This window comes from Pistacia vera, unplaced genomic scaffold (assembly GCF_008641045.1).
Source record: "Pistacia vera cultivar Batoury unplaced genomic scaffold, PisVer_v2 Contig298, whole genome shotgun sequence".
NCBI classification, from domain to species: Eukaryota; Viridiplantae; Streptophyta; class Magnoliopsida; order Sapindales; family Anacardiaceae; genus Pistacia; species Pistacia vera.
The window spans coordinates 707,480-726,800 of NW_022196110.1; the positions used below are offsets into that span (position 1 = coordinate 707,480).

Below are 19,321 nucleotides of genomic sequence, written 5' to 3' on the forward strand. Positions count from 1 at the left end.
TTGTTCTTTCCATCGGTGCTGTTCTGGTTCTGGGGTTGATCGGGAGGGCTTGCCGGCTCCAAAACTTTGATGATCATCTTCTGCCTCGCTTACAGTGCCCGGAACGCCGCGGATAAGTAGAACAAACCCGACGCTCCGCTTGAAGACAGTGTCGCCATTGTTGGAGTAGAAAAGTGGATGAGACGATTGGCACTTCTGGTACCCTCCTCATCACCACCATCACTGAGTCTTTCTTGTACTTGAAACCTGAATCCTCATCAAACAGACATAAAAACAGAAAGATTTTAACTTTTTGTAAGCGAAAGAAGCAACATTTCATATTTTAGTACTTACGAACAGTATCATCAGGCTTAACCTGTTGCCAGAAGCCCACTGGTTGTACATTTGGTCAGCGTTGTTGCCCTTAGGTATAACCCAACCATGATCGCCACCCACTTCATATTCAGCGCAAGTTACGTGTAGACATGGAGAAATGAGAAGAGAAACAAAAAGAGAGAAACTTTGAAAGAGAAAATGAAAGAGCCATATTTTTTGGACTCAGGGAGCTCTCACTTAAGTTTGGTTTAGTCTCTTGAAATAAACAAAAGAGATCAGAAGTAGTTTGAGAAAATATGGTTACTTTAATTGGAGTTCAACTGATTATTTAAACTAAAGAGAGCTCAAATTGAAGTCTGTTAGTGGGAGAATAATTAGGAGAGAGATTGGAGATAGTGGATTATTGGGGGTAACCGTTAGAGAGAGGCCTATGATCTTTGACTTGGTATAAATTTTTCTTTCACAAGAAACCAGCTGTTGAGCAAAATCAGGTAAAGAACTTAAAAATGTTTCAACTTTTTTATTTGGAGATATTATCTTTTTTTTTTTTTTTTTTTTTTTGTTGTATTCGGGTGTCAACACCTAATAATTCTTCAACTTGAAGTTGAAATAAATAAGCTTTAAATAACCACCCTATTAACTCTGTAGATTAAACTTAAGACTCATAAACTATTTGCTTTTTTATATATCATCAGAGTGGTTCGAAGCTATATCTCACATTTTAAAAACACCATGAATATGGATTGATAACTAGATTATAATAGCTTTGGTTATGATCTTTCCTATTGAATTAACTTCTTTATAGACATTTATACACATCTTTAATGCGGTGCTGAAAAGGCTGCATTTAATGACATAGCACCTAATTAATCATCTTTTGTCTGATTTCTGCTCTTCGTAGGGTGGCTATGAATAAAACACGAGACACTTTATTTCAACTTTGGAATATAGAACCCTATTTTCTGAAATATCAAGAAAGTGATTCGGCTACTGGAAAATAAGATAATAAATATTTACAAAGACAAACGTAGTATGAGATTCGAGACCTTCAAAGTTCAAATTAGTTACCAAATATTGTAAATCTCGAGAAATTCTGCATGCCTGTGATCGTCTTGTCCATTTTTGTCTGCATGGAAATTAATGTACTAGTTAATTAATGATCTTCTTGCTGATTAACAAGGTTTCACCCCGTAAGGAAATGAACTGTCGAAGTGAATTCCGCTTTGTAACACAGATTCGGATTGTTCCAAGCACCAAAACGCCTACCCATTTTCTTATAAAACCAAACGGAGACTTCGAGTTTCCCTGTAAGTTGTTCCCATTAAGGTAAAGAGCATTAAGGCTTGGCATGTTACTCTTTGGAGGGAATTTCCGAGAGTTTATTATCATTAAGCCCCAAAAATCGTAGTCTTTCAATTTGGCCATCGACTCTGGTATTTCACCCGTCAAATTCGTGTTTGAGAGATCCAAAATCTCCAAGTTCCGAAGATTTTCCCATTGAATTTCACTGAGTTCACCACCAATTGGATTACTAGACATGCCATTTCTTTCAAGGAAATCATTTCTTCAAGTGACTGAACCAATCCACCTGAAAATTTGTTACTCCTCAGGTCAACTAAGGTAACTTTTTTAAGTTTCCATCTCCTTTGGCAGCTTTCCTTCAACTTGTTATTACTTAAATCAAGCTTCAAGAGTGAGTAAACCTCCCAAAGTCAATGCATTGACCCGGATAGATTATTCCTGCTTAAGTCTATTATCAAGACTCGGTCAACCCCCAAAACTACCGGAATCTCACCTTGAACCGGTTTCCGGAGAGAAACAGACGCCTTAAATGACCAAATTGCCCAACTCCATAGGTATTTTGCCAGTCAAACCTTTTCTAGTAACACTAAAGATTGGAGCCTTTTAAGGCCGCCAAAACTTGTTGGAATAGTGCCAATGAGAGGGGTTTGATCGAAATTCTAAAGATTCCAAGGAGGCAGAAATTTTCCCAGTTTGATGAGGGTATTTCAGTAGGGTTTTGGCTTGGTGAGAGAAACAATTGAAGAATGGAGAGACCTAAGGTGGGGAGTTCGAAGAATTGATGTGAGAATTTTGCATTGGTGCACTGGAGAAGTTGTCGTATATTGGACCAATGCTTAGTCCGGTACATACCAAAAGCCATCGAATAAATCACAGGACACTCCCTGAAAATGTATAAGGAGAGTAACTAAAATATAAAATTTTGATTATGTAATTATTTGATACTTTGCATGAAGAACTAGTGTGTATACACTACAAATGTTATAATAAAATTATAAAATAATTTTTGTTATCTAAGTGGTGATTAATTTGAACCTGAATTGGCGTCCATCCACAGGGATCTGGATAGAGATCTGAGCCATTCCACTGCTTCCCTATAAATCCCTGGATTGCTAAATAAACGTTCTTTCTCTTTTGTCTCCATTGGTGCTACATCTTGACCTTCTTGGCCTCCACTAAAATTACAAACCACCCAACAAAAAGGAATACAAAAATATTGCTAGAAATGAGTTCTTCATATGGCCTTTCTCAGCTGACATCTGAAGATCTCCTAGAAGAGAAAGAAGACGTGTTTAGAATCTCCACCCATAGAGAAACAGAAAAGAGATCAGAGTGAGACTCAAATGAACTAAAAGAAAAAAACTTCCAAGTACGAAACTGAACTAAAGAAGAAAGAAATGAACATTGTTTCTAGAGAATCTGATTTTTAGAAGAGAGACCATATATAAGAGAGAAAGATACAAAAACCAGTTAATAAACACAGAGAGAGAAAAGGTGAAGTGTTCTTCTATATATGTTAAATTTACTCTCATAAATTAACGGAAAATAAAAGTTCTCAATAAACACGATGACAGAACAACAAAATCTAAAAGCGCTTAAGGAGAAGCACTGACAACCCTTCTCGAGGCGAAAAGGCAAACATAATTACAGCACAATAGTGAATAATCAGAGATCTGATTCATGCAAGTGAAAAGGATCCCAAAGAAGAGAAGCTTTTAATAGAGGGGGCCGCTTTTTCTATAGACTCTGCGCGCCTGCAGCTACCTTGAAAGCTAGTTAATGCATGTGCTCTTGTTTTAGTGAAGGATCTTATTACTATCCTAGTTAAGATTTATTCTAGATATTATTGAACCTAGGGTTTAATTTTGGATTAGGGTTAGGGTTTTTAAAGATTCTAGTTAGTGAAATATTGTTGTTAGTTACTACTAGACTTTCTAATTACATGGCAGAATTCTAACTATAAATTTCTTCCCTCGAAACTCTCTCTCTAGGAGATGGTCGATGTGCTGTGACAATGAAGAAATACTTAAATAAGACGGTCTTATTACCTCATTTTGTTGATATATTGAGACCATTAATTCAATAATATAACGACATCTGTTGTCACATATTTATCAGATTTTCTCATTCATCAAACCATAATTTTGATTCCTGACTCTTTATTGTACATCAATAACCACCCTAATAAAAGGTTTTATAGTATAGTCTCACCTCATCAGCTAAATAAGATGTTAAGAGTGCATTATCCCATGTAAGTTTCTCTTGTGACGACACGGATGTGTGATGGGTTAGAGCATTTTCAGAAGATTCTTTATATGACAAAAACTATTTATTATAGAGAGATTATCTATAAAAATAAGAGTCTAATATGCTCTTTATTCTTTAAATATAAATTAAAGAGTGAGTTTGACTCTCTATATTTAGAAAGTCACGTTTCACTCTTTATCCCAATTTTATTTAATAAATTACAAGTTTCTATGCATTTTATTATTAACTCTTTCTCCTATTTATTAAATCTAATTTAAAGAGTTCATTGGATTTTAATACAAATTTTGTTCACTATATTTAGAAATTAATGAAGATGCTCTTTATTTATATGAAATATGCTCTTTAAAATAAAGAGCATCATTGGAGATGCTCTTATCATAATAATGGTGAAAGTTATTGGGATATAGAGTAACAAGGCGAATTAGTGAGGAAACTAATTAATGTTAACCAACCCTTGGGTGGTCGAGTAGTTTGATATAGACTCTTGAATGTATTACTTAAGAGGTCATGAGTTCGAGTCTTTCTTCAGTTGCTGATAGGGGTGACCACTAGAGCTCTTGCCTAATTCAATAGTTCTAAGGTCCCGAGAAATTAATTGAGATGCGTGTAAGTTAGTCCAGACACCTCCGCTCACACACACACACACACAAAAAAAAAAAAAAAAAAAAAAAGAACTAATTAATGTTGTATGGTGAAGGTTATGGTTGGTGTTGGGGATCAATATTTAGTTTGACACGCATATGCATATGCATTTCCATTTTTTATTTTTCTCATCTGTGGCTGAATGGAATGTCTGGACAAATATAGAGTTTAAGTACTCGTGCCATATATTATTGACGCTTTCTGTAACACTAAAGTTTACCTCAACTAATCTTTTGGTGTTCTGAAGTGAACAGTCAGATAATTCCCTCCAATGACTCTCCCTATTAGTGTTTGGGAGTTTTATGCCATAAAATTTCACATTTTATTTAAAAGATTAACAACAATTAAAACTATAGATAGTGGAATTGTAATGTACCAAAATTTCCTGAATCCAAGAACAGAGAATATATATATATGAACAACGTTTCTTGAAATTAAATCAAATCTACAAAATATCTGTTATTGTCAAACAAACAGCAGAATATAAAAAAACATATGTATTAGTTATTCGTCTTGGTCTTCTTAAAAGCGTAAAAATGGAGAAAATTATGAATTTATGATGATATATAATTTACTTACAAAGAAGTTATTTAAAAATAAAAGATAAATTAATAAAATCTAAAGCATTCAAACCTACAAGTGGACAAACCTATTCTTGTTCAACCTTAACAATACAACCATTATGAAAAATGGCAACAAGCATGCTCGTAGCTTCAGAACCCGAGAAGCTCATCTAACATATTGACATGGTCCCTTCGAATCTCTTCAATCTTAACCTCTCCAACTCTCAATTGACGATTTACTGGCAGCAACAATGGCAGTTCTGTATCTTCTGATTCCGAGTCATCTCCATATTAATAACTCTCAAAATGCACACCAGACGAGAACCTTATAATTCTCATATTTCTTTCGTGGCCATCTCACCAGCAATACTCATAATTCGTACAATAGTCAAAGGATCACAACTATGCCCATTAAGTCATAATTTTTTTCGATGAAAATAAATAACAAGTAGTATCTTGCTTTTCATCATTAAATCATGTTCAAGTCAAACCGCGGTCGGCATTCATCAACAGCGAGCTCTATTTGAAAATTTTCTAGTGAAAATCCATCTGATAAATACGTGAAGAGAAACATGAGTGCTTAAAAGAAAGAGAAGACGACACTAGTCCGTGATCCATCTTCAGGTTTGATGGTGTCGTCGGCCAAACATAACGAGGAGTCGAGGTTGCCGCTTGAGCTGGCCACTTTATCAAACTAAACGTATAAGAGGATAAAATGAATTGAATTGTTTAAGTTCGGATATTAGATAAGTTTAATTATAGGATGCCTAAGGGGGAGGATTCATAGAGATGGGGATAAAAGAAAATGAATCCTGAATAATTCATTAATATTCAAAATAATCCTTAATTTAATATAATTTTCTTTAATTTGTTCTTGATGTTGACGTATTGATACCAGGACTTCTGGTTTTATATAGTATGATGCAAGTTCTTGTGTAGTAGGCTTGAACGAAAATAACTTGTTTTAATAAAAAAGAGGTGTTCTTGATTCATCTTCGGTTTTTAATTGTCTGACGATACTACAATCAATAGGTGTTCAATGGACTCCATAGATTAATTGAGCAGAATGGTCTGAAACTCATTACAAAAACAAAAAAAAGCATTAAACTCATGGACGATAGAGTTGACTCATCATTCTTGACATATTCTGGATAAAATGATGAAATTTATAACTAATTAAGAGAGTTCATTTCATAGATATATAATTAAGTGGTGTTGTTTTGATAGGAATCAAGGGAAGGAGAATTAGGGTTTTAGTTGGCAAAATATTACAAAGACAAAGAACCCTAATAGGATTATCTTATTTGATTTGATTTTAAAGACTTCTGACTAATACATATTAATCAAACGCTAATTGGTGGAGTAAGTATCAAATTTCTTTAAGAAAAAAATTTAAAAATTACTTGAATTAAAAAACGGTAGGAGTTTTTTTCTCTTCTTTTCAAACTTCAATCGGTGTTCTAATAAAATTAATCTCTTTTATTAAATATAAATAAATCCAAACCCCCAAGTTGTGAGATATATAAATAATTAATTATGAAATATCGTTAAAATAAAACTAATCATTAATTCCAACAATTGTCTCAAAAACTAAAATATAACCACAAATATCTGAAAGTAAAAACGAAAAAAAAAAAAAAAAGGAACAAACCGAAACAGATTTAATTAACTAACCTAATAAACTGAACCCTAAAAGACATACGAGGCAGCATAACATTGATTGGAGAAGCAATGGAAGGCCTCTGAACTGAGCCATTGTTCTTTCCACGGTGCTGTTCTGTTCTGGGGTTGATCGGGAGGGCTTGCCGGCTCCAAAACTTTGATGATCATCTTCTGCCCTCGCTTACAGTGCCGGAAACGCCGCTGATGAAGTAGAACAAACCCGACGCCCACTTGAAGCAGTGTCGCCATTGTTGGAGTAAGTGGATGAGACGATTGGCACTTCTGGTACTCCTCCTCAGTCACCACCATCACTGGTCTTCTTTTACTTGAAACCTAATCCATCATCAACGACATATAAAACAGAAAGATTTTTAACTTTTTGAACAAAAGAAGCAACATTTCATATTTTAGTACTTACGAACAGTATCATCAGGCTTAAACCTGTTGCCGAAGCCCACTGGTTGTACATTTGGTCAGCGTTGTTGCCCTTAGGTATAACCCAACCATGATCGCCCCCCACTTCATATTCAGCGCAAGTTACGTGTAGACATGAGAAATGAGAAGAGAAACAAAAAAGAGAACTTTGAAAGAGAAAATAAGAAGCCATATTTTTTGGACTCAGGGAGCTCTCACTTAAGTTTGGTTTAGTCTCTTGAAAAAACAAAAGAGATCAGAAGTAGTTTGAGAAAATATGGTTCTTTAATTGGAGTTCAATTGATATTTAAACTAAGAGAGCTCAAATTGAAGTCTGTTAGTGGGAGAATAATTAGGAGAGAGATGATAGTGGATTATTGGGGGTAACCGTGAGAGAGAGGCCTATGATCTTTGACTTGGTAAATTTTTCTTTCCAAGAAACCAGGCTGTTGAGCAAAAGGTAAAAACTTAAAAATGTTCGTCAACTTTTTATTTGGAGATATTATCTTTTTTTTTTTTTTTTTTTTTGTTGGTATCGGGGTGTCACACCTAATAATTCTTCAAACTGAGTTGAGAATAATAAGCTTTTAATACCACCCTATTAACTCTGTAGAACTTAAACTTAAGACGCGAAACTTTTTTTTATTATCAAGTGGTTCGAGCTATTACTCACATTTTAAAAACACCATGAATATGGATTGATAATCTAAGTTATAATTAGCTTTGGTTATGATCTTTCCTTATGAATTAACTTCTTTATGACATTTATACACATCTTAATCGGTGCTGAAAAGGCTGACATTAATAGACAATAGCTACCTAATTAATCTCTTTTGATCTGATTTTCTGCTCTTCGTAGGGTGGCTATGAATTTAAAACACGAGCACTTTATTTCAACTTGGATATAAACCCTATTCTGAAATATCAAGAAAGTGATTCGGCTACTGGAAAAAGATAATAATATAATTACAAAGACAAACGTGAGTTGAGACGCCAGCTTCAAAGTTCAAATTAGTTAACCAAATATTGTAAATCTCGAAGAAATTCTGCATGCCTGTGATCGTCTTGTCCATTTTTTGTCTGCATGGAAAGTATATGTAACTAGTTATAATTGATCTTCTTGCTGATTAACAAGGTTTCACCCGTAAGGAATGAACTGTCGAAGTGAATTCCGCTTTGTAACACAGATTCGGATTGTTCCAAGCACCAAAACGCCTACCCTTTTCTTATAAAACCAAACGGAGCTCTCGAGTTTCCCTGTGAAGTTGTTCCCATTAAGGTAAAGAGCATTAAGGCTTGGCAAGTTACATCTTTGGAGGGATATTCCTGAGAGTTTATATCATTAAGCCCCAAAAATCGTAGTCTTTTCAATTTGCCACGACTCTGGTATTTCACCCGTCAAATTCGTGTTTGAGAGATCCAAAATCTCCAAGTCCGAAGATTTTCCCATTGAATTTCACTGAGTTCACCACCATTGGATTACTAGACATGCCATTTCTTTCAAGGAATCATTTCTTCAAGTGACTGAACCAATCCACCTGAAAATTTGTTACTCCTCAGGTCAAATAATGTAACATTTTTTAAGTTTCCAATCTCCTTGGCAGCTTTCCTTCAACTGTTTATTACTTAATCAAGCTCAGAGTGAGTAACCTCCCAAAGTCAATGGCATTGACCCGGATAGATTATTCCTGCTTAAGTCTATTATCAAGACCTCGGTCACCCCCCAATACCGGAATCTCACTTGAACCTTTTCCGGAGAGAACAGACGCCTTAATGACCAAATTGCCCAACTCCATAGGTATTTTGCCATCAAACCATTTTCTAGTACACTAAAGATTGGAGCCTTTTAAGGCCGCCAAAACTTGTGGAATAGTGCCAATGGGCGGTTTGATCGAAATTCTAAAGATTCCAATGAGGCAGAAATTTTCCCAGTTTGATGAGGTATTCAGGGGTTTGGCTTGGTGAGGAGAAACAATTGAAGAAGAGAGAGACCTAAGGTGAGTGAGTTCGAAGAATTGATGTGAGATTTGCATTGGTGCACTGGAGAGATTTGTCGTATATTGACCAATGTTTAGTCCGTACATACCAAAAGCCATCGAATAAATCACAGGACACTCCCTGAAAATGTATAGAGAGTAACTAAAAAATAAAATTTGTTATGTAATTATTTGATACTTTGCATAAGAACTTGTGTTATACACTACAAATGTATATAAAAAAATTATAAAATATATTTTGTTATCTAAGTGGTGATTAATTTGAACCTGAATTGGCGTCCATCCACAGGGATCTGGATAGAGATCTGAGCCATTCCACTGCTTCCATAAATCCCTGGATTGCTATAAGACGTTCTTTCTTTTGTCTCCATTGGTGCTACATCTTGACCTTCTTGGCCTCCACATAAATTACAAACCACCCAACAAAAAGGAATACAAACATATGCTAGAAATGAGTTCTTCATATGGCCTTTCTCACTGACACTGAGATCTCCTAGAAGAAGAAAAGAAGACCGTGTTTAGAATCTCCACCCATAGAGAAACAAAAAGAGATCAGAGTGAGACTCAAATGAACTAAAAGAAAAAAACTTCCAAGTACAACGAACTAAGAGAAAAAGAAAAATGAACTAGATAGTTTCTAGAGAATCTGATTTTTAGAAGGAAGACCATATAAAGAGAAGAAAGATACAACACAGTTAATAAACACAGAGAGAGAAAAGGTTGTTTCTTCATAATTTTAAATTTCTCTCAATAATTAACGGAAAATAAAAGTTCTAATAACACGATGACAAACACAAATCTAAGAAGCGCTTAAGGAGGCACTGACAACCACTCTCGAGGCGAAAAGGCAAACAATATTCAGCAACAATAGTAAAGGAATAATCAGAGATCCTGATTCAGCAAGTGAAAGGATCCCAAGAAGAAGAGAAGCTTTTATAGAAGGGGGCGCGACCTTTTCTATAAGCTCTGCGCCGCAGCTACCTTGAAAGCTAGTTAATTGCATGTGCTCTTGTTGTTAGTGAAGGATCTTATTACTATCCTAGTTAGATTTATTCTAGCATAGTATTGACCTATGGCGAAAAGCACTTTTGAGTTTTGAAAAGCAGAGTGGAAGAAGCAAATTGTGGAGGGCTATAAGGGTATTTTGGTTTTTGAAAACAAAAACATTTAAAAATGTTGTGTGTAACGGTCATATTGTTGTCAGGTACTCAATTGAGAACAAAGGAGAAGTAGGGTCCATTTGGAAATTTCAAAGATAGATCTTTTTTTCAAAGGAAGAAATATATTTTGTTAATAAATTATCACTTATTATTTAAAGAAATATATTTTGTTAATAAATTATTTATTTAACATTTAAAATGGTAAGCAATAAATGGCAATATATTATTTTTAATTCTTAAAATATGCTTTTAACATGATCCAATAATAATTTACAACAAAAACAATCTACATAACAAATATTCATATCTTATGTCATTTATGAGAATAATAAATATGAATTGGAAATAATGGTTTTCATTATCTAGCGGTTCATATTGTATCATGGATTTTAAAGTTCAACTAAACGAACGGTTAAGATGAAGGCTTTGTTTAGAGTAATTACTTAATATAATATATGACGATTGAATGATGACAAACATTAGTTATATATTATCAAAATATAAAATTTGTCTCAAAAGAAGAAGAATAAATATTTTTATAGTTGTAGATTCCAAGTCAAAACACATAAATTATTTATTGTTGTTGTTTCTCGGTGGGATAATCAACCCACATGCTTCAAATTAATTTAATAAATCAAATATCAAGATTTTTTTTTTTTTTTGGAATTATTTCTATTTATAAGGATTTTCACAAAGATAAAGTATTTTTTCATAAAATAATATTTTTTTTTTTGAAATTTTATATTATTATTTTTTTCAGTATTGCTTTCGTATCACTAACCACCCCTTCAAACAAATAGTTTAAGGTAACTCTATCTAACTTCAGTTTACAAATTAAGGTTAAAATCGTCTTTTTTAATCAAATTCTAAATATAAAACTATAAATTGAAAAAACAAATGATCAAGTAACATAATTACAAAACAAAAGTAAAAAAATTACTAGACAGAATTAGCTTGAAAGGGTGTTAGAGATGAGTTATTATTATTATTTGTTTTTATGATCAAGGGAGTGCTCAGACCAACTTACACGCACCAGCTAATATCTCAAGATCCTGAAACTATTAGTCAGATAAGAGTTCTACTTGTCAACCCTATTAACAACCGATAAATGACTTAAATTCAAGACATAAGTCTTTATCGAACCATTCAACCACCTAAGGGTTAATTGATAAGTTATTTAGAATCTAAGGGCCGGTATTGTTTGATAATATGAATAACACTCACATTACAACAAAAAAATTATTTTTTAGAGCAAGTTTGGGTGTATATAATTTTATTTACATTAGCCATCATTAAGGTTTAATATTTTGAGTAGTATATCTATATCTAATTAATAATTAATTAATGCCTTAAAAGGGAGGTCAATAAAATATTAGAACCAAATTATGAGCACTCATGCATGCCTTGAATTGGAGTGAAGAATTTCATGGTTGTTGAATGTTTTGAACAAATATTTATACGCACTATTTCATCATAAGACTACCTAATTTATTAATTCCACCATTAATCTAACCTAAATATTATTGTATCATAAGTTTACTTAATTTGGAACATATTATACCACTAATATTATTAAACTCACTATTATTAATTGTCATCCATGGGTAAAGTTATAGATCATAATTAAACTTATGTTTACTTGAGTGTTAATTAAGTAGACATTATTGAGATGGTCAAATTTATTGATCATGACCTAATGACTGCCAAATTTGGAAGCAACATAATTAATTTAACATGTTATAATTACACAACTTAGAATTTTTGTTTTTTTTTTTTTCGGTGAAAGCCTCTGGCCTCCCCATACCCAAAAATATTATAAGACTAATATTAATCGGGGCTTAGGTAAGTATCATTGACCACAAAGTGCTTCCAGTGCGGTTCAAACCTGTGACGTTGCAGATAAAGTTTGTCACACTTAGAGTCCAATTACCAATTGTACCACAACTTAGGAATTATTTTCCATACACATAAAATGTATTTGAGATTTTAGGCCCATTAGCCCATTGTTAATGGGCTTTTCTCCCTTTTGATTGATATTTTATATGCAATAAAATTTTCAAATTTTAATTTAAAAAGGATTAACAACAATTAAAAATACTATATGAGGTGGAATTGGTAATGTACCAGAATTTCCTGAATCCAAGAACAGAGAATATATATATAGACAGTTTCCTTGAAATTAAATCAAATCTACAAAATATCTGTTATTGTCAAACAAACAGTCAGAATATAAAAAAACAATATATGTATTAGTTATTCGTCTTGGTCTTCTATTAAAAAGCAGATAAATAAATTGAGAAAATTATGAATTTATGATGATATATAATGTACTTACATAAAGAAGTTAATTTAAAAAATAAAAGAAATAAATTAATAAAATCTAAAGCAATTCAAACCTACATAGTGGACAACACCTATTCTTGTTCAACCATTTAACAATACAACCATTATGAAAAATATGGCAACAAGGCATGCTCGTAGCTTCAGAACCCGAAGAAAGCTCATCTAAACATATTGAACATGGTCCCTTCGAATCATCTTCAATCTTAACCATCTCCAACTTCTCAATTGACGATTTACTAGCAGCAACAATGGCAGTTTCTGTATCTTCTGATTCCGAGTCATCGTCCATATTAAAATAACTCTCAAAATGCACAACCAGACGAAGAACCTTATAATTCTCATATTTTCTGTTCGTGGCCATCTCACCAGCAATACTCATAATTCGTACAATAGTCAAAGGATCACAACTGATGCCCATTAAGTCATAAATTTTTTCTTGAAAAATATAATAACAAGTAGTATATCCTTGCTTTTGCATCATTAAATCATGTTCAAGCTCAAAAGCTCGGTCTGGCATGTTCATCAACAGTCGATGCTCTATTTGAAAATTTTCTAGTGAAAATCCATCTGAATAAATACGTGAAGAGAAACATGAGTGCTTTAAAAGAAAAGAGAAGACGACACTAGTCCGTGATCCATCTTCAGGTTTGATGGTGTCGTCCGGCCAAACATAACAGGAGTGGTCGAGGTTGCCGCTTGAGCTTGCCATCTTTTATCAAACTAAACAAGGTATTAAGAGGATAAAATGAATTGAGATTGTTTAAGTTCGTGTATAATTTATAGCTATATTAAGGTGGTGTTAATTTAATAGGAATCCTAAGGGGGAGGGGATTCATTAAGAGATGGGGGATAAAAGAAAATGAATCCTGATAGAATTCATTAATATATCAAAATAATCCTTAATTATAATATAATTTTCTTTAATTTGTTCTTGATGTTGACGTATTGGATACCAGGACTTCTGGTTTTATACAAAGGAGTATGTAATTTAATATGATGCAAGTTCTTGATGTAGTAGGCTTGAACGAAAATAAACTTGTTTTAATAAAAATAAAGAAGGTGTTCTTGATTCATCTTCGGTTTTGTAATGCTTTCTGACGATACTGAATAATCAACTGAGGTGTTCAATGGACTCCAGAGATTAATTGAGGCAAGATGGTCTGAACACCTCATTAAAAAAAAAAAAAAAAAAAAAAAAAAAAAAAACAGCAATTAAACTCATGGCCACGATAAGAGTTGACTTCATCATCTCTTGACATATTCTTGGATCAAAAGTGATGAAGAAGGTATAACTAATTAAGAGAGTTAAGTTTCATAGATAATATATAATTAAGATGGTGTTGTTTTGATAGGAATCATAGGGAAGGAGAATTAGGGTTTTAGTTGGCAAAATATTACAAAAGACAAAGAACCCTAATAGGATTATCTTATTTGATTTGATTTTAAAGACTTCTGAACTAATACATAATTAATCAAACGCTTAATTGGTGGGAGTAAGTATCAAATTTCTTTAAGAAAAAAGAATTTAAAAATTACTTGAATTAAAAAAACTGGTAGGATTTTCTCTTTTACTCTCCTTTTCATTAACTTCAAATCGGGTGTTCTAATAAAAATTAATCTCTTTTTATTAAATATAAATAAATCCAAACCCCTCAAGTTGTGAGATATATAAATAATTAATTATGAAAATTATCGTTAAAATTAAAACTAATCATTAATTCCAACAATTGTCTCAAAAACTAAAATATAACCACAAATATCTGAAAGTAAAAACAGGAAAAAAAAAAAAAAAAAAAAGGAACAAACCGAAACAGGATTTAATTAACTAAGCCTAATAAAAACTGAACCCTAGGAAAGACATAACGAGCAGCATAACATTGATTGGAGAAGCAATGGAAGGCCTCTGAACTGAGCCATTGTTCTTTCCATCGGTGCTGTTCTGGTTCTGGGGTTGATCGGGAGGGCTTGCCGGCTCCAAAACTTTGATGATCATCTTCTGTCCTCGCTTACAGTGCCCGGAAACGCCGCTGATGAAGTAGAACAAACCCGGACGCTCCAGCTTGAAGACAGTGTCGCCATTGTTGGAGTAGAAAAGTGGATGAGACGATTGGCACTTCTGGTACTCCTCCTCAGTCACCACCATCACTGAGTCTTTCTTGTACTTGAAACCTGAATTCATCATCAAACAAGACATATAAAACATAGAAAGATTTTTTAAACTTTTTTTAACAGAAAGAAGCAACATTTCATTATTTTAGTACTTACGAACAGTATCATCAGGCTTAAACCTGTTGCCAGAAGCCCACTGGTTGTACATTTGGTCAGCGTTGTTGCCCTTAGGTATAACCCAACCATGATCGCCACCCACTTCATATTCAGCGCAAGTTACAGTGTAGACATGGAGAAATGAGAAGAGAAACAAAAAGAGAGAAACTTTGAAAGAGAAAATGAGAGAAGCCATATTTTTTGGACTCAGGGGAGCTCTCACTTAAGTTTGGTTTAGTCTCTTGAAATAAACAAAAGAGATCAGTAAGTAGTTTGAGAAAATATGGTTACTTTAATTGGAGTTCAATTGATTATTTAAACTAAAGAGAGCTCAAATTGAAGTCTGTTAGTGGGAGAATAATTAGGAGAGAGATATGGAGATAGTGGATTATTGGAGGGTAACCGTTGAGAGAGAGGCCTATGATCTTTGACTTGGTATAAATTTTTCTTTCACAAGAAACCAGGCTGTTGAGCAAAATCAGGTAAAGAACTTAAAAATGTTCGTCAACTTTTTTATTTGGAGATATTATCTTCTATTTTTTTATTTTTTTTATTGATTGTGATCGAGGTGTCTAGCACCTTAATTAGTCTTTCAAAACTTTGAAGTTGACGAACGGGTAAGCTTATCAATAATCACCCCTATTAACATCTGTAGAACTTAAACTTAAGAGTTCGCGAAACTTTTTTTATTATCAGAGTGGTTCGAAGCTATTATCTCACCATTTTAAAAACCACCCATGAATGATGGATTGATAATCTAGATTATAATTAGCTTTTTGGTTATGATCTTTACCTATTGAATTAACTTCTTTATGACATTTATACACATCTTTAATACGGTGCTGAAAAGGCTGACATTTAATCGACATTAGCTACCTAATTAATCATCTTTTGATCTGATTTTCTGCTCTTCGTAGGGTGGCTATTGAATTTAAAACACTGAGCACTTTATTTCAACTTTGGAATATATGAACCCTATTTTCTGAAATATCAAGAAAGTGATTCGGCTACTGGAAAATAAGATAATAAAATATATTACAAAGACAAACGTGAGTTACATCTCGTGCAACAGGAGCTAGTCCACGCCGAGACCCTTCAAAGTTCAAATTAGTTAACCAAATATTGTAAATCTCGAAGAAATTCTGCATGCCTGTGATCGTCTTGTCCATTTTTTGTCTGCATGGAAAGTAATAGTAACTAGTTAATTAATTGATCTATCTTGCTGATTAACAAGGTTTCACCTCGTAAGGAACATGAACTGTCGAAGTGAATTCCGCTTTGTAACACAGATTCGGATTGTTCCAAGCACCAAAACGCCTACCCATTTTCTTATAAAACCAAACGGAGACTTCGAGTTTCCCTGTGAAGTTGTTCCCATTAAGGTAAAGAGCATTAAGGCTTGGCATAGTTACAGTCTTTGGAGGGATATTTCCCGAGAGTTTATTATCATTAAGCCCCAAAAATCGTAGTCTTTTCAATTTGGCCATCGACTCTGGTATTTCACCCGTCAAATTCGTGTTTGAGAGATCCAAAATCTCCAAGTTCCGAAGATTTTCCCATTGAATTTCACTGAGTTCACCACCAATTGGATTACTAGACATTGCCATTTCTTTCAAGGAAATCATTTCTTCAAGTGACTGAACCAATCCACCTGAAAATTTGTTACTCCTCAGGTCAACTAATGTAACATTTTTTAAGTTTCCAATCTCCTTTGGCAGCTTTCCTTCAAACTTGTTATTACTTAAATCAAGCTTCAAGAGTGAAGTAAAACCTCCCAAAGTCAATGGCATTGACCCGGATAGATTATTCCTGCTTAAGTCTATTATCAAGACCTCGGTCAACCCCCGAAAACTTACCGGAATCTCACCATTGAACCGGTTTCCGGAGAGAACAAGACGCCTTAAATTGACCAAATTGCCCAACTCCATAGGTATTTTGCCAGTCAAACCATTTTCTAGTAACACTAAAGATTGGAGCCTTTTAAGGCCGCCAAAACTTGTTGGAATAGTGCCAATGAGAGCGGGGTTTGATCGAAATTCTAAAGATTCCAATGAGGAAGCAAAATTTTCCCAGTTTGATGAGGGTATTTCAGTAGGGTTTTGGCTTGGTGAGGAGAAACAATTGAAGAATGAGAGAGACCTAAGGTGAGTGAGTTCGAAGAATTGATGTGAGAATTTTGCATTGGTGCACTGGAGAGAGTTGTCGTATATTGGACCAATGCTTAGTCCGGTAACATACCAAAAGCCATCGAATAAATCACAGGACACTCCCTGAAAATGTATAAGGAGAGTAACTAAAATAAATAAAATTTTGATTATGTAATTCATTTGATACTTTGCATGAAGAACTAGTGTGTATACACTACAAATGTATATAAATAAAATTATAAAATATATTTTTGTTATCTAAGTGGTGATTAATTTGAACCTGAATTGGCGTCCATCCACAGGGATCTGGATAGAGATCTGAGCCATTCCACTGCTTCCCTATAAATCCCTGGATTGCTAAATAAAGACGTTCTTTCTCTTTTGTCTCCATTGGTGCTACATCTTGATCTTCTTGGCCTCCACATAAAATTACAAACCACCCAACAAAAAGGAATACAACAAATATTGCTAGAAATGAGTTCTTCATAATGGCCTTTCTCAGCTGACAATCTGAAGATCTCCTAGAAGAAGAAAAGAAGACCGTGTTTAGAATCTCCACCCAATAGAGAAACAGAAAAGAGATCAGAGTGAGACTCAAATGAACTAAAAGAAAAAAACTTCCAAGTACGAAACTGAACTAAGAGAAGAAAGAAAATGAACTAGATAGTTTCTAGAGAATCTGATTTTTACGAAGAGAGAAACCATATATAAAGAGAAGAAAGATACAAAAACACAGTTAATAAACACAAGAGAGAAAAGGTAAAGTGTTCTTCTATATATGTTAAATTTACTTCTCAATAAATTAACGGAAAAATAAAAGTTCTGAATAAACACGATGACAGAACAACAAAATCTAAGAAGCGCTTAAGGAGAAGCACTGACAACCACTTCTCGAGGCGGAAAAGGCAAACAATAATTACAGCAACAATAGTGAATAATCAGAGATCCTGATTCATGCAAGTGAAAAGGATCCCAAGAAGAAGAGAAGCTTTTAATAGAAGGGGGGCGGCCATCGGCCTTATCTATAAAGCTCTGCGCGCTGCAGCTACCTTGAAAGCTAGTTAATTGCATGTGCTCTTGTTGTTAGTGAAGGATCTTATTACTATCCTAGTTAAGATTTAGTCTAGGAATATTATTGAACCTAGGGTTTAATTTTGGATTAGGGTTAGGGTTTTTAAAGATTCTAGTTAGTGAAATATTGTTGTTAGTTACTACTAGACTTTCTAATTACACGGCAGAATTCTAACCATAAATTTCTTCCTTCGAAACTCTCTCTCTAGGAGATGGACGATGTACTGTGACAATGGAGAAAGACTTAAATAAGTCTTATTATCTCATTTTGTTGATATACTGAGACCATTAATTCAATAATATAACGACATGTGCTGTCACATATTTATCAGATTTTCTCATTCATCAAACCATAATTATGATTCCTGACTCTTTATTGTACATCAATAACCACCCTAATAAAAGATGGTTTTCAAATTTAAGTTTTATAGTATTGTCTCATCTCATCAGCTAAATGAGATTTTGCATTATCGTGCATTATCCCATGTGACAACACGAATGTGTGATGGGTTAGAGCATCTTGAAAAGACTCTTTTTATGATCCAAATTTTTTATTATAAAGAATTTACCCATAAAAACAATAGTTCAATAAACTCTTTATTCTTTAAATATAAATTAAATAATGAGTTTGACTATCTACATCTAGAGAGTCACATTTCACTCTCTATCCCAATTTTATTTAATAAATTACAAGTTTTTATGCATTTTATTATTAACTATCTCTCATATTTATTAAGTCTAATTTAAAGAGTCTATTAGATTTAAATACAAATTTTGTTCACTATATTTAGAAATTAATGAATATGTTTTTTATTTATGTGAAATATGCTCTTTAAAATAAAGAGCATAATTAGATATGCTCTTACCATAATAATGGTGAAAGTTATTGGGATATGGAGCAACAAGGCGAACTAGTGAGGAAACTAATTAATGTTAACTAACCCCTAGGTGGCCGAGTGGTTCGATAGAGACTTTGGGTGTATTACTCAAGAGGTCATGAGTTCGAGTCCCTCTCCGGTTGTTGATAGGGGTGACCACTAGAGCTCTTGCCCGATCAGTAGTTCTAAGATCCCGAGAGATTAATTGAGATATGTGTAAGTTGGTCCAGACACCTCTGCTCACAAAAAAAAAAAAAAAAAAAAAAAACCAACTAATTAATGTTGCATGGTGAA

General features: G+C 33.6%; 2 protein-coding genes and 1 pseudogene across 2 annotated transcripts; all 3 read right to left on the minus strand.

Moving 5' to 3' along the window:
* Positions 1 to 1,487: 1,487 nt before the first annotated feature.
* On the minus strand, positions 1,488 to 7,061 carry LOC116135324 (annotated as a pseudogene).
* A 7,436-nt stretch (positions 7,062 to 14,497) lies between these two features.
* Positions 14,498 to 15,091, minus strand: LOC116135325 (early nodulin-like protein 1; the record flags this gene model as incomplete). Its single annotated transcript, XM_031421027.1, has 2 exons — positions 14,498 to 14,835; positions 14,932 to 15,091. Coding segments are annotated over 2 exons (498 nt in total), but the record flags the coding sequence as incomplete, so codon positions are not given.
* Positions 15,092 to 16,157: 1,066 nt separating this feature from the next.
* LOC116135261 (piriformospora indica-insensitive protein 2-like) lies at positions 16,158 to 17,490 on the minus strand. Its single transcript, XM_031420956.1, has 2 exons — positions 17,359 to 17,490; positions 16,158 to 17,201 (listed from the first exon to the last, which is right to left on the minus strand). The coding sequence occupies exons 1-2, from the start codon at positions 17,467 to 17,469 to the stop codon at positions 16,158 to 16,160; spliced, it is 1,155 nt and encodes a 384-aa protein (XP_031276816.1). The 5' UTR covers positions 17,470 to 17,490.
* Positions 17,491 to 19,321: the final 1,831 nt, after the last annotated feature.

What these genes read in the sequence shown, in the direction of transcription:
- LOC116135261 (XM_031420956.1), bottom strand. Translation starts at nt 17,469, where the DNA reads ATGGAGACAAAAGAGAAAGAACGTCTTTATTTAGCAATCCAGGGATTT. An exon ending in GTGGATGGACGCCAATTCAG is followed by an intron (nt 17,202 to 17,358) that starts GTTCAAATTAAT and finishes ATACATTTTCAG; the next exon opens with GGAGTGTCCTGTGATTTATT.